This window comes from Ursus maritimus, unplaced genomic scaffold, assembly GCF_017311325.1.
Source record: "Ursus maritimus isolate PB19 unplaced genomic scaffold, ASM1731132v1 scaffold_27, whole genome shotgun sequence".
Taxonomy (NCBI): Eukaryota; Metazoa; Chordata; class Mammalia; order Carnivora; family Ursidae; genus Ursus; species Ursus maritimus.
Window position 1 is genome coordinate 36,671,890 of NW_024425230.1, and position 15,348 is coordinate 36,687,237.

General features: G+C 49.8%; 1 protein-coding gene across 1 annotated transcript in view; it reads right to left on the reverse strand.

Moving 5' to 3' along the window:
• The window catches only part of MAP2K1 (mitogen-activated protein kinase kinase 1), a 75,646-nt gene that overhangs the window by 30,661 nt on the left and 29,637 nt on the right, over positions 1–15,348 (reverse strand). Inside the window, exons 2-3 of the mRNA XM_008708559.2 lie at positions 7,670–7,880; positions 6,238–6,384 (exon numbers count right to left, since the gene is read on the reverse strand). Coding sequence (XP_008706781.1) covers positions 6,238–6,384; positions 7,670–7,880 — 358 coding nt within the window. The remainder of the gene's footprint in view (positions 1–6,237; positions 6,385–7,669; positions 7,881–15,348) is intronic.

Consider the following 15,348-nt stretch of genomic DNA (forward strand, 5'->3'; position numbering starts at 1 on the left):
AGCTAAGGAAAGAACTGGCAGGGAAAAGCAGGCAGAGGGAGAAGGAGACTCCCCACTGAGCAAGGAGCCCTACGCAGGGCTTGATCCCAGGACCTTGGGATCATGACCTGAGCCAAAAGCACATGCCCAACCTACTAAGCCAGCCAGGCACCCCATATTCCCACTTTTACAGACATAAACAAGTGTTCGTGTACACACACAAAACCAGAACATCCAAAACATTACCGATGGTTATTTCTAGTCTAGGTAGTAAGATGATGAGGGATTTTTGTTGTGTGATAGTTTCTTCTTTGTGCTATTTTTTTTTTAAAGATTTTATTTATTTATTTGACAGAGACAGACAGCCATCGAGAGAGGGAACACAAGCAGGGCAAGTGGGAGAGGAAGAAGCAGGCTCCCGGCAGAGGAGCCAGATGCGGGACTCGATCCCAGAACGCTGGGATCACGCCCTGAGCCGAAGGCAGATGCTTAACGACTGTGCCATCCCAGGCGCCCCCTTTGCGCTTTTTTATTTCTAAATTTTCCACAATGAATAAATGTTTTCCTCTTTAAATTACTGAATTCCTTTATGAAAGTGGAGAATTAAATCTACATATCAATTAACAGTACCAAGTGTCCAGTTTGTGCAAAGGCTAAGACAGATACCACACTGCTTTCTTTCTAAAAGAGCTGAGAAAATAAGATTCATTCAGGGATACAGACCTCTCAAGAAATGTCTCCTAAAACAATGCTAAAAATAGATTATCCACTTAAAAATCCTATGCTTATGGAAAGGAGCATTTGGACCAATCACTCTCTGTCACGGTCAACTCTGGATCACAGAAGCTGACGGAAAAGAAAGCAATGCAGGTGTGACCTGTCAAATGCACACCAGTACCCCCAAACATGTTTGTCTTCTAATCAGAATTAATGGTGGGTGGGCCAATCAACCAAAGAGCACAATGGAAGATTCTGAAATTCAACCTAAAATATCCTATGTGCCAGAATTCCCACACAGACATGAGCAGAATCATTAATCTAGAACTAAACAGAACGCCCCTACAAACCCATTTATTTTCCAAGAGTCCTTGGAAGAGCCCTACCCACGCTGTGATCCGGGCTGAGTTTTGAGTCACCCTGTGAGCCTGGCTGCTTTCACAATGCCATAGGCCCCTCGTGGCCAAATCAGGACATCAGAGCCCAGGTAACCACACCCAAGTCAGCAGGCTTCTAGAAACATGATAGCACCTCTCAATTTCCTTTACCAATGGGAAGAGGGACTCCAGTGCAGAAAGTTCCTGAGCCATTTCTCTTTTGCTTCCAGTTGGATGTGGTTTCAGATCCTTTGTTTGATCGGCTTTGCCTAATTATCAGGGAGGACCATGCAGTTAAAACTAGGTAACAAAGCAACTCTGTCAAAATCTGACTCAGGGGACGCCTGGGTGGCTCAGTCGTTAAGCGTCTGCCTTTGGCTCAGGGCGTGATCCCAGCGTTCTGGGATCGAGCCCCGCATCTGGCTCCTCCAACGGGAGCCTGCTTCTTCCTCTCCCACTCCCCCTGCTTGTGTTCCCTCTCTCACTGGCTGTCTGTCTCTGTCAAATAAATAAATAAACCTTAAAAAAAAAAGAAGAAGAAGAAGCAGCAGCAGCAGCAGCAGCAGAAGCAACAGCAGCACTGAGGAGAAAACATTAAAAAAAAAAATCTGACTCAGATGAGGTAGAAATGCTAACCCCTCGGTTCTCAGGTTCCACAGCCTAGGACAGAGGGCAGCCTGGCTCACAGCTTCCTTGGGGATTGTGGTGAATATTCCTATTAAAAAGGAAGAAACCTTGGCTCTCTTTCCTTTCGCCTCCTTCCCAGCTATAAGCAGACTTACAGTGTGAACAATGTGATTATTAGCGAGATTTAGGAAGCATGAACCACAGTCACAATTACCCAGAGCTGCCTGCAACTCACCTTACAACCTTTTAATTTCACTTCACTGTTGCCAAGGACTTGCCTTCCTTGACTAAAGCTGATGAAATTGTGCTTATTTTTAGAAGCTAATTATTAAGTAAATCAATGGTGCTTTTGTGAAGGTTTTCTATAGAAGAGACAAATGCTTTATGGAGGGAAAAAAAAAAAAAAAGCTCAAAAGCTTTTACTCCTGCATGAGAACCATCCACCCTGAACCCTGAGTTCTCTGGTTGCTCAGCTACCCCCTGAGCAGGAATCTATTCCCCCCAAGGCAGGAGCATTCCTATCCTGATCAGGGGCATCCGTTTACCCCTCGGGTCTCAAAAATTCAGACTGGGCAGTGCAAGCACAGCTTCCTTCTAGCAAAGGTCAGCCCCTGACTGAGTGCTTTAGGAGATGGGGCCCAATGGATGCCAGAGACACAAATTCATTTTAAAATGCATCTAAGAAATGATGCGAGCAAGGGATTAGGTGGGCAATATGTGGTAAAGCAAATACGGCAGAGTGGTGACTGCAGAACTGCACGGGGGGTTCAGTGTACATTACTCCTTGCTGTGTTTGCAACTGTCTCAATAAAGTGTTGGGGGAAAATGTGAGTGACAAAGAACACACAGAGACAGTGACATAGACAGACGCCAAGAACCTCCGAAGTTGGGAGGTGGCTCATGAACAGAGCTCTACGTGACAACACCTTTGAAATGTGGAAGCTGAGACAGAACAGAAATCCCCGAAGAGAAGTGGCTGCTGGCAGAGTCAGAGAGTTTTCCTGTCAGGGGAGGCCAGGACAGGAGCGCTCCTGCAGGAAGGCCCGCTCAGGCACGCAGAGGCAGTGAGAGCGTCCAGGGCTAGAGCAGAAAGCTCCTCTGGAGCGTGGCTGCTTGCACTCCAGGCCGCAGCAGCTTCACTGCACGGCCCCGTCTCTGGCGTTCTGACCTCTCCACTAGCATCAGCAGACCTGTCCAGCTGGGCCTGTGGATACCCAGGAACGGAACACCCGAGGCCTAACTCTTCCTGCGGCGCCCCAGGCCTGACCGTGCCCTCCGCATCTGGGCCTCCTTCACTCGGCCCCTCAACACATTTCAGCCAACAGGTGCCAGACACTGTGCCTGGTCTTCAAAAGGCTTTGACCCTCCCAGCTTCTGAGGGCCAGTTTTCCAGGCTCAGGCTCCCCGGGGTAACTCCAGAGACATCTGCATATGTGGGAAGACCCCACCCTGCCCACAGGGCCAAATCCATGAGCGGAAAACTGACCTGCAGATGCTGGAAAGGGACTGAGAGAAAGGGAAACTAACCCTTGTCATGTCCTGAGTCCTCTTGTCCTCCTGGAGGGAAAGGCTGGGTGGGAAGGACAGAGCAAGAGGCACGCAAGTTGTGATCAGTATCTATGAATCCAGAGTGAATAAAGGATTCCAGAATGAGGAAGCCTCACTACGGGTGCATTTAAGACAAATAAAAAGACTGAACTCCACGTGGCAAGAGGCGACATAAAGCTAAAAGAACAGGTTCCAGCATGTTCTGAATAAAGGAAAAGGCCACTGGCTATCAATGTTTGGGGCCTAATCCTAACCTCTGAAGTAAGCACCCTGGAGTTCAACGATGCTCACCCTATAAATAGTATCCTGGTTCCTCTAACAAAGGGCGAATGCTGAGTGACACAGAACGTGGAGGTAACTCAGGAAATTACCTGATGGGTCAGAAGACAGCAGGCATGAGATGACACAGAGCCAGTGCTCAGAAGCCCTTCCATCCACACTGACACTCCTCACCTAAGAAGGCCCTAGAGCACAGCCATCCAGCCTGTGAACAGCTCTGGGGAGCAGAGTCTCCATCCCCCCAGCCGCCCCCGCGGCACCCTGCACATTACAGGCACTACAAGTAAATGTTTGTGAAGGCGAACCCACGCTAACTAATGTAGACCCTGACTGGTCACAAGTGCCCCAAACCACAGAGATTCGAGGGGTTAGCGGCGGGGGGAGCCCCAGAGAAGAGCTGGTCCAAACATTTCTCTGCACAGATGAGAAAATCCTGAGACAGCACGAAATTTAAAGAAAGCAGACCTGGTTAGAGTCACTAGTTAGAATTAAGCTGACATTTACTGGTTATAGAACGTAGACTAATAACGAAGCCTCTCGAGGCCTAGTTCCCTCCATCCACCACCGTGGGGAAGTTGTTCCACACTGTGTCTCACAGGAGAGGGCCGATGTGATTAACAATTTACATAACATGGAAAGGACTCGCCAAGTGGTGGAAAATGGGAGAGCTAATTACTATTCTGTCTAGCCATGCCCCCACCCGCCGTCAATTATTGTGGCCACACCTAAGAGGAAAAAGGCTCCTCTGGCCTTTCCCGTCACTGCTTTCTCACCATTACCTCCAGCCTCTTCCCCTTCTAGTTTTCAAGGACCTCCACTGCCAGTTACACATCTTCATCCAAAACTCGGGGCTAGAGCTAGAAAACCAACCATCATCAGCACAAAGAGCCCAAGAAACCCAAAGCGTAAGGAACAGCCCCCTCCCCCTGCGCTGCACCCCAGCAAAGGGAGGCTAAGACCCAAGGGGAAAATACCAGCACCCCAAGACTGAGTGAGGACCAAACCAGAAATGTTCCCGTGCTGCCCAGAGGCTGCTTCACTCCCGTTCAAGCAAGAGGAACGAGAGCTTTCTCGGTAACTTCCAGGCACGCAGAAGACATTTCAGCGTCTACATTCCACATGGCACCACACCAGTCAGCAGACGCCTGCAAGAGTGTGCACGGCACTTCTCAATCGTTACCATGGAGAGAAGTTCAAAATAATGGGGCACCGGCAAGGAACAAAGCTCCCGGGGAGGGTGCTCCTGGAGTTCACTGAGACCAGGCACCGGGGCTCTCTTTCCAGAGCTCAGGGCAGATCCAGGGTCAGGAAGGAAGCAGAGCTGCTGAGGGTCACTTTGCCAGCCCAAGGACTGAGAGCACAGCAGCCAGAAGTGCGCACACTCGGTCACGTCAGCCTGGTCTCCGAGCTGTCAGCCCCAGCGAGAATGAAGCGAGTACTACTGTTCGCAGAAGACAGGCCTGGAGTCAGTGGGCCCAGACTGACTCCGTTATTTCCACTAATCCTCGAAGATTAATCTACAACAAGGTAGGTAGAGTAATGGCCATTTTACAAAACGAGGAAACAGAGAATCAGAAAGAAACTTGCCCGAGGTCTTGGTGAGAAGGTGACAGTCTGTAAACAAAATCATTATTGAGCACCTGCTGTGTGCCAGGGCTATTCTGGGCTTTGGAGACACAGTGGCAAACGAGACAGTGTCTACTTGGATTTTTGTGGAGAAGGGAGATATGAATAAACATCTCGGATTCCAAAGTCCCCTGTTGCCTCATGGGGACAGGAAAAAATAGCGATCACGAAGCTAGCCTCTCTCTCTGAAATTCTGGCACCAAGGATGGAAACAGAGCCCCAGTCGCTATCCAGTGCATTCAACAAAGTACGGGCACTGGGGTCCAACAGCCTCGGTTTAAATTCTACTAATTCCGCTAACTAGCTGCATGACCTTGGGCAAGTCATTCATTTCTCCGAGCCTCAGTCTCCTCATTTGTAAAATGCAGATGATCTACCCATCCAATGAGGTTGTGGAGTAAATACAATAAAAAATTAATCTGCGTTGGATAGTACATGATATGATATGCACCCAACACATTAATCCGTATTGCCAGCATTATTATTGTCATGGATGCCGTCACTGCTACTGTTAGGCACCGGGAAGAGGAGGAAGGGACTCCAGGCAGCTAACGGTATAAAGACTGGCAGCTCACACCCACACAATTAGCCCGTAAGTGCCCCCTCACTTGCCCTCTCTGATGCGCATCAGGTGGTATTGGTTCCCCGCATGCCCGAAGAACCCCTCCAGACTGTCTTTAAAGCAGATTACAGACTCTGAGGACAGGGATGTCTCATCTCCACAACCCCAGAACTGGGTACCCAGCACACAACACTGCACATCATAAATGGATTTAAAGCATACTAACCAGATTTTACCCCTATTAAAATCGTGGGGACAAGAAAACTGGGAGATGTGCTCTGGACATAGCCACCAGGGATATCTGACTGCTGCCACCTCTCTTTGCAGAGAGGAGGGGGCCGTGGAAAGAGGCCTGTGGTCTTTGGTTATTCCAAGTTCAGTCAGGCTTCCCAGATGCCTAAGACAGGGATGTGGATTCAGACAGGAACAGGGAAGCAGCTGGGTGCCTCCCAAACCAAAGACGAGCCCAGAGCCATCCAACGCCCAGGCCGTCGCCCCAGAGGCTGAGAGGTGGCCACATACCATATGTTCCATGCAGATACTGATCTCGCCATCGCTGTAGAACGCACCATAGAAGCCCACAATGTAAGGCGAGTTGCACTCGTGCAGAACCTGCAGCTCTCTTATGATCTGATTCCGGATTGCAGGTTTGATCTCCAGGTGAATTAGCTGCAGAAAGAAAGATGGGAGGAAGAGAGGCTTGAAAAACATATGGATGCATGGACGGATGGGCAGATGGAAATGTTCTTCACTGGTTAAGCTCTTAAAGGTTGGAAGAGAAGAAACAGGCAAGTTTTAACTAACAAGTTTCTGTCTGACCGAAGTACTCGGTGCCAACCTATCCGGGCAGGGACTGGTACTGGAGGAGCGGTGACCAGGGGAGGGCGGCCGTGCCTCGGCTCCAAGAGCCAACGGGGGGGGGGGGGCGAGAACAAAGCTGAATGGAGGGCTTCCTCCAAAAGAACCTGTGAAGAGGAGGGAAAAGCAGCCTTGAGGACCTGACACCTGAGGGCCATGGGAGTGGAAGGGTACAGGGAACTGGGTATGCGCACCTAGGCTGCCCAGGAGATTGCCCTTGACCTCTGGAGCCTGAGGTGGTGGACAGTCAGCCAGGGCCTCAAGTGCCACCTTACGTGCCCCTCATGTCATCCCTGGTATTATCCAGGGAGACAGGGGACAGACACAGCCACCATAGGAAATGGTTACTGAGTAAGACTAAGCTGCAGGCCAGGGTCAGAGACAAGGAGTGCCAGAGGACATGGGAGCAGTGGTTCTCGGTGTGGGCTGGAGCAGCTAGTGAAAGCTAGACAAGAGGCGGCCGTGAAGAGAGCACTGTTGCAGAAGAGGGAAGGTGCGGCCTGAGCAAACGTATGCGGAGGGGATTAAAGATGGTGTGCCGGGAAACACAGAAGAGCCCGGCCTAGCCACAGCAGGGGCCGTGTTCGAAAGAGGAGGCCCACGAGTGGACGGGACGTCCAGCTCCAACACCACCGGCCACGGCGGGGAGCAGAGACGTCACACTGCAGCGAGATGCGGGGGAAGCACCCGCAGCGCTGGAGCAAGGGCAAACAACTTGAAATCAGTGTTTGGCACATCACCGGGGCTGGCTAAATGAAAGCAGCTTCTCCTGCACAGGATAATGGCAAAGAGGCACCCTTGCATTATTTCCAGAGCACGCAGAAAGCTACGGAAAGGAAGGTCACTGGCTGTTCTTTTCCAGTCTGGGGGTAGGATAAATACACTAACACATCATCGGGGTGTTTATCCTATAATCTGACAGATAACAGGAGCTCCAAATTCAGACAGCACAAAAAGGTACTGAGTGAAAAGTCAGTCTTCCTCCCACTGGCCCCAGGCCCCAGATCTTCTAAGAGATAATCCAATCACCTATTCACCAAGGCCGACCTGATTCAGTCCTTTTTTTTTTTTTTTCTTTTATTTTGAGTGGCCTCACCTTTCTGGCCATGACCAGGCCGGAGGGCTTGTGGGAGACCTTGAACACCACACCACCGTTGCCAGCGCCCAGCTCACTGATCTTCTCAAAGTCGTCATCCTTCAATTCCCCGACCTTCTGCTTCTGGGTGAGGAAGGCCTCCAGGCGCTTCCGCTGCTGCTCATCGAGCTCCAGCTCCTCCAGCTTCTTCTGCAAGGCCTCCAGGTTGGTCCTGTCCCAAAGGGGGAGCACGAGTCAGAACCGGCATCAGAGGGGTCCCCCCAGAGGAGTATCTGTGTGGTGGGCACTTCCAGCTTCCAGGCCAGACTGGAGAACAGACGCAGGGGTCCCAGGGGAAGGTTCCATGCATTGGTGGCTCTGCGGGCTTCACTATTTGCCACCGGACGCCCCGCCTCACTGACACCCTTCTCCTCTCGAGGCCTCGGTTTCCTTATTTGTCAAATGAGGAAATTAGGTCTCTCGCACTATGCTGCAAGTCTACAGAAGGAACCACAGAATCTGCTAAAATCCAGAACGAGCCACCTTCATATGCTTTAAAAACCCAGTTCCAAAAGCCCTACGAGTACTGGATTTATTAAGTTAGCACCATACACAAAATAAAATCTACTTCCTAAAGCCACTACATTGAAATCAAACCAAACCATCAAAACAGGCTCTAAACTGAATGGCAACAGCAGAAATTCTCTCTAATGTGATCGGGGCAGGAACCAGGTTAATCAAAGAAAGAAATCCTAAAAATATATACCCAAAATGTTTATTTTTGCATAATATATATAAATGTCCATTTATTCAGCCATCTTCTAACGTAGGTAGGGCAAGGCCCTCTCTGAGTAAAATCCCACTGGTAAGAGCCCCACACCATCCTCCTTACGTGAAGCAGAACGTGATACACTGTCCATCATGCCCAATGCCTGATTCTTTAAAGTGCAGTAAAAATGCAGACACAGCATATCAACATAAAATTGAAAGAGTTTTAGGATTTCCCCAAATCTTAATGCTCACCTAATTTTATAGTCATGTTTTAAGTGAGTTGGGCTTACTGAGTCTTTCCACAGCTTTTAATTAGCGTTCAAAAGGGGGGAAAACCACTTCATTAGCAGGCATATTTCACCAGTTTATCTGATATTTAAGTACGTTACTTAATTACAATACCAGCCACAACCGTACAAATGACTCTGGGAACAAACCGGCTCTTGGTAAGCACATAATTCAGCCCGTGGGTGCCGAGCCGAGTGGGCAGGGCAGAGAGCAGCCTGCGAGCTGTGCATTCAGCACGCTTGTGGGCAGTGCTGAGTGTTTTACAGAGAAAGGAAAAGTGTTCATTATTCCTGGGAGTTCGGTAAGGGGACGGTGGTAAAGACAGCTTCCACTGTGTTTTTTCATGTGATTTTAGTCCCAGTCTAAACAAACGACTTGGGCGACGAGACAGAGCATCATCACACATCCGAAGGCTGGTGCCCACCCCCCAACATACACGCCATCGCTGAGCTCGAAGGGTAGGAGTAAGCATAATCTTCCACTCTCCATTCACCCTCTATTCCAACTCGCAAGAAGGCAGGGAGATCCAGATTCCCTGCCTCCCTGGTCTAGGGGAAGATCCAACATGCCTTAGAAAGAACCATGTAGGGGCTACAGAGGACCCCAGGCTGTTTTCACCAAGTGTCTTCACCGGGTAGCTCTTGGGGAAGGAAGGCTGGTGCTATGGACTGAACTGCCTCCCTCAAATGCCTATGCTGAAGGCCGAACCCCCGGTGAAACTATGTTTAGAGACAGGACGTTGAAGGGGTAATTAAAGTTAAATAAGGTCATATGGGTAGAGTCTTCATCAGATAGGATCGGGGGCCATAAGAAGAGAGGTGGCCTCCCTGCCTCTGGGCATACGCCAAAGAAGGCCGAGGGAGGACACCAAGAGAAGGCGGCTGTATGCAGGCCAGGAGGAGACGCCTCTCCAGAACCCAACCACGCCCGCGCCTTCATCTTGGGCTGCAAGCCTCCAGGACCTTGAGAAAACAACTTTCTGTTAAGCCAACCAGTCTATGACATTTTGTTACGCGGCCCGAACACACCTGCTGGAAGACTCAGCTAGTCTCACAGTTGCCCCGGTCTCTCAGGGGTAGGGACCCGGAACAAGCATGGCTGGCAGGGCACCGTGCACACCTTCAGGTTTCCAGACTCTGAGGAACCCATCAATGACAACTTCGGAGACTCCTGTCAAATGCAGACAGACCCCACAGCTCAAACCTCAATGAGGTTCCAGCTGCCTGTAGGGCTCAGCCGTCCACTCCAAGGGCTTCTGTCAAACACGCACGCATGCTGAGCAGGCAGGAGGGAGGGGGGAGGACTGCATAGAAGGAAATCACTCTCCTCACAGCACTGCGTACTGTTTTACATGTGCTACTGCGCTGATTCCACGACAGAGAACAAACTCAAGCACAGAGGGGTACAGTGACTTGTCCAAGGTCACACGGCTAGTTAGCAACAGAGCAAGGATGGAAACCTGGGCAGAGAGCATCTCTAATTTCAACCATAATGCTATACTACTTGTTCAAAAAGTTCAGTGCTTTCAAGGGAGGAAACTTGTAGACCCAGGTAAGATCCTAGCGTGGGGCATCTGCCACAGCAGGGCTCGACCGTACAGGAAGATGGCGCACCTCCACAAAGAGCCTTCTGCACCAGATGCAGTCCTGCCTGCCCTGCACATCAAGCCAACGTTGTCTTACAAGTAAGACCGGCCATAAGAAACCCCATCCAACTGGCAAAGGAAAAGAAGAAATGCTGAGTCGGCTCATTTTCCTGACTCTCTGTAGAAATAAGTAATTCTCCCACCTTCAGGAAGAAAAACTCAATCTGGGATTCCTCCTTCTTTGACCTTCTATGCTCGACCTTCTAACCGCCTACCCACCAGCTAAGGAGCTGGCTCCTGATTTGTGCTTTCAGAAGGCTGAGCCACAGAGGGACACAGCAAAGACTCTGACCTGTGGTGCCCTGGCTCTTCTGATGACTGGGGGTGGAACAGTGCTGCCAAGCCGAAAGTCATCAGTAAGCAGGAACCCCAGATTCTTACCCCAAAGTAATCAATGGTGCGACCACGGACTACTCATTTAACTCTGATACATATCTGTTTTCTCTTCTGTCAAATGGAGTCACAACTCCATGCTTCTTTCGCCAGGGGAGGACCAGAACGGAAAACTAACGGGGAGGAACGAGGGAATTTTGACCCGCTTCTAAACTAATGTTAGGGCAAGTGCAGTAGGCTGGAGGACGAGGAGGAGCTGCCCAGGCAGCAACAGTGGAATCCAGAAGTTACTGCCTTTCCCTGTCACAATTCTTAAAACCCTTGAAAAGTGTCTTAAGAACAGTTGCAGAGAATGTGAGACAAAGGATTTTATCTGAAGGCGAAAGGAAAATCCTGGCATCTAAACGGCTTTCAGTACTCATTAAAAAGAAATCAATCAAAACCGCAGCAGTGTTTAGTACCGCTCCTCCTGTACAGGGAGTCAGTGATGTTCAACAAGGCTCCTTCCTGCCCTGCCCCACCCCAAGCTGAAATGCTTCCAGCAAAGGAAATAGGAAGAGAGGGGCCTGTCACCCCTCAACCACACCACACGTCTCCAAATCTCAGAGGACCAGGACCTGTCTCCTGCACAATCTTTGGTTTTAACTGAAATCAGTAAAACTAGGACTATGGATCGGGAAAGGACACTGGGGCCCAGAACAATACATATCTGACACACACACAGCCCTCTCCGGGGACCAGCTGTGATGTTTGTCTCCCATCATCCCATGCACCAGAGCAGAGGCAAAATAACTCACGGCAACATGAATTCTGCACCCTGGCTGTCTTACAGTAAACACAAGTTCATCAGGATGCAAGAAGATTACAGGTTTGAAATGGGAATGCAGAGAAGAGCAAGGAATGTGGAGAAAAACAAGGGTTGTCATTTGTGTTCTGAAAACACCAGGGAGGCACAATGAAGTGGGTGGAGAAAGAATGATCCCATGGGCAAGAAGGCTCCTTCCCTCTCCCTCATCCCACCCATCTGCTAAGCCTAACCGTGCTGCCACAACTGGAACCCTGCATTTGTGGCTCGGGGGTTTACATCAGGAAGCAGCAGAAAAACGGAGCACAGGGAGGGACCTTCAAGACCACCTGATCAGAACTATTATACAGGTGAGGAAATGGAAGTCCAGGGAGGACAAAGTCACACAGCTTACTCACGGCAGGCAGGTCTCCCAGCTCCTAGAACAGAGCAACACTGTCATCTCCAACCCTGATGGTCACTGAAATGGGAAGCTGACCTAAAGGAATGGTTTAAGGGGGAGGGAGGGGACATCTAGGCAAAGGAAAGGGGTCTTCAAACCGCCACACCCCAGACAGAAATGGGCCACAGCAGCACACAAACACCAGCCAGTGGTCTGTCACCAGCCTGAGCCTTGCTCTAGTCTGGGTGGCAGGCCCTGCCAGGAAGGAGCAGAGAGGGAAGAGCAGAGGATGACAATGAATCACCGAGCTGGAGCAGAGAAAGGGTCCCCGAGCAGGCAGGCAGGTATCCCCAGAGAGCTCAGGGAGTTGGGAAGTTCTCTCTCCCCCGTGACGTCTGGCAGGTAGGAATGCTCTCGGGGCACGTCAAGGAAGAAGGCAGGCAGAAGAACCAAGCCAAGGGCAAACAGCATCAAGAGACTGACTGCAGCCCCTCCATCCTCACCCTCTATCACCCCCACCTGTGAGATTTGGGAAAGCTACCACCCTTTCTGGTACTCGAGTTTCCACACCCTTAAAAAAAAAAAGTACATGGGGAGGAGGAGAAGGGAGGGGAGAGCCGTCTACGTGTCTCTGAGATCCAAGCCTGTCAATGTGACAAGCAGCTGAGGAAGTACAGAGTAAGACTGAGTGTGTGCTCAGGTTGAAAAGCTGAAGATCCTCAAAAGAAGGGAAATGTGAGGGGGGAAAAGAGAAGAATTGGCTTTAGGGTTCTCTACAGTCAAACCATGGACAGGGGTATGTGGGGGTTACAGAGGGTATAAGAGAAGGGGGCACCTGGGTGGCTCACTCAGTTAAGCGTCTGCCTTCTGCTCAGGCCATGATCCCAGAGTCCTGGGACCGAGTCCTGCATTGGGTTCCCTGCTCCGCGGGGAGTCTGCTTCTCCCTCTGCCTCTGCCCTCCCCTGCTCATGTTCTCCCTCTCTAATTTAAGTAAATAAAATCTTTAAAAAAACAAAACAAAACAACAAAGAGTATAAGGGAGGGAAGAAGAATGGGCCTGAAGGGGGAAGGCAGAGAGGGCCAAAGGCACAGCTAACCAATCCCAGACTCCACCCGAGGCTAGCCCATCAGTGTTAGGGAGTGCAGTTTAGGCCAGCCCCAAACGGCACGGTGGAGAAGGGGCTCTATACCCTTACCCCTCAACCCTGCAGGCCAGTCTGGGAAGGTCTCCTCAACTGACTAGGCAATAAAATTCTAGGATTACATAAGAAAGAGGCCAGATGGAACAACAAAGTATGTGTTCTTCTGCATCTATGTCAAATTCAAAAAAAGGCAAAACTAACCTATGCAGTTATAAAGTAGAAAAGTGAACATGCTCTTGGGTGGGGGCAGTAACCAGAAGGGGACATGTGATGGTTAATTTTATGTGTCAGCTTGGCAGGGCCACAATGCTAAGATATTTGGTCAAACTCTATTCAGAATGTTTCTCAGCAAGCGAGGTTTGTGGCGGGGGGGGGGGGGGGGATAAGAATAACATTTAAATTGGTGAACTTTGAGTAAAGCAGATTACTCTCCGTAATGTAAGTGGGACTCACCCAAGTCAGTTTAAGGCCTCAACAGAACAAAGACTGACCTCCCCAAAGAAGGCAGTCTATCAAGCAGGCTGCCTTTGGACTTCGAATCTGCCATGGGTCTCCAGCCTGCCAGGCCACCGTGCAGACTGTGGACTTCCCAGGCTCCCATAGTCACATAAGCCAATTCCTGAAAAAGTTCCAGTCAGGTCAGTGTCTGTCTCCTCTGTCTCTCAATGTCTATCTCTTCTTCTCTCTACATACATTTATCTTGGATGCTGTGATCTGATTTCTTTTTCTTCCTTTCCTCCTTGTGTCTCAGTCTGGATACTTCTTATCTCAATTTAGGTAATATCTACTAACCTATCTTCAGGGTCACTGATTCTTCCCTCAGTTCCCTCCAGTCACTCTGCTGATAGACCCGTTGACCTCTGATGTCTGTTTTTAAAATTTTCTAGCATTTTCACTTAATCTATCTTTAGTTTCCATCTCTTTTTTTTTTTTTTTAAGATTTTATTTACTTATTTAACAGAGATAGAGACAGCCAGCGAGAGAGGGAACACAAGCAGGGGGAGTGGGAGAGGAAGAGGCAGGCTCACAGTGGAGGAGCCTGATGTGGGGCTCGATCCCATAACGCCGGGATCACGCCCTGAGCCGAAGGCAGACGCCCAACCGTTGTGCCACCCAGGCGCCCCTGTTTCCATCTCTTTTGAAATTCCTCATTTGGTCACACATGTTGTCCACAATCACAGGTTATTTTAAAGCCCCTGCCCGTTAATTCCAACGTCTGGGTCATCTCCGAGTCTAGTTCTACTGACGGCCTCATCTCTTGCAGGTTTGTTTCTCTCTTGATTTGGTGTCTTTCAATATTGCACTGAGTAGTACACATTGTAAGAGAAGAATAAGGACTGAGGCACATCACCTTTAGGCTTAGAAATGGGCGTATTCTTCCGTCATGCTGTTAGTGTGTATTCGCTGGGAGTTAAGCTAGGTTTGGGTTTTCTGGTGAACACTGGTAATTTCCATGCACCACAGGCTGCCAATTTCTCCAGCAATGGGTTTTATCTTGTGCTCAGAGCAGAACCTGGGCTGCAGAGATTTTTTTTTTTTTTTTTTTTTTTTTGTCTCAGTGTTCCCACCCCTCCCTCAGCTTTAAACTGTCCCGTGACACCTGGCCACAGAGTGGGATCTTTCTCCATGCCTGTGCCCCTTCTCCAGGGCTTGAGGGCAATGACTTTTACATAACACTCTCACATCATCTGTGACCACCTCTTATTTCTCATCACATCATTGGCTTAAAGTGCCCCTAGCTGCCTGTATTGCTCTCCCTGCTTCACAAAGGGCCTTCTGGTGCCAAAATGCCTGCATTCTCAGAGAAGGCCTGCAGAGATAAAACCGTCCATAGAGTCTCAAAGGAAAAAGCAGTGAGGATGGGAAAACAGTCAGTGGGGTGCACATGTGGACAAGAAGTAATGACCATGGGCCTCAAACTACACAGCACGGGAAGCCAGCCATTGTGCCTATGGTAGCGACAGGGAAGTTCTCTCCAGTCCTGGGCCAGCCTCGTCTTAAATAGGCCCTGTGAACATGGACTTCCCCTCCTCTCCATGGCAACCAAAACGACCTTGCATCCGTGGCAATTCTTGGGCAGGAGAAAGCTTCCTACTCCTCTTCCAGCAATAGACCTCTGCTTTGTCTTGGTGCTGAACCCAGCTTTGGGCTTAGACTCTTAAGCAGCTGTGGGAAGACATGCTTCGGTACAGCCGCTCCCTTGCCTGGTTCATAATGTGCTTCACTGAATTTAGCAGAAGTATTTTTTCCCTTTTCCTTGATGCTGGCTGCTAATGTAAATCGTATCTTGGCCGCCTACTCTCCTCTGCTTGCTGACAGACGTAGAGGTGAGC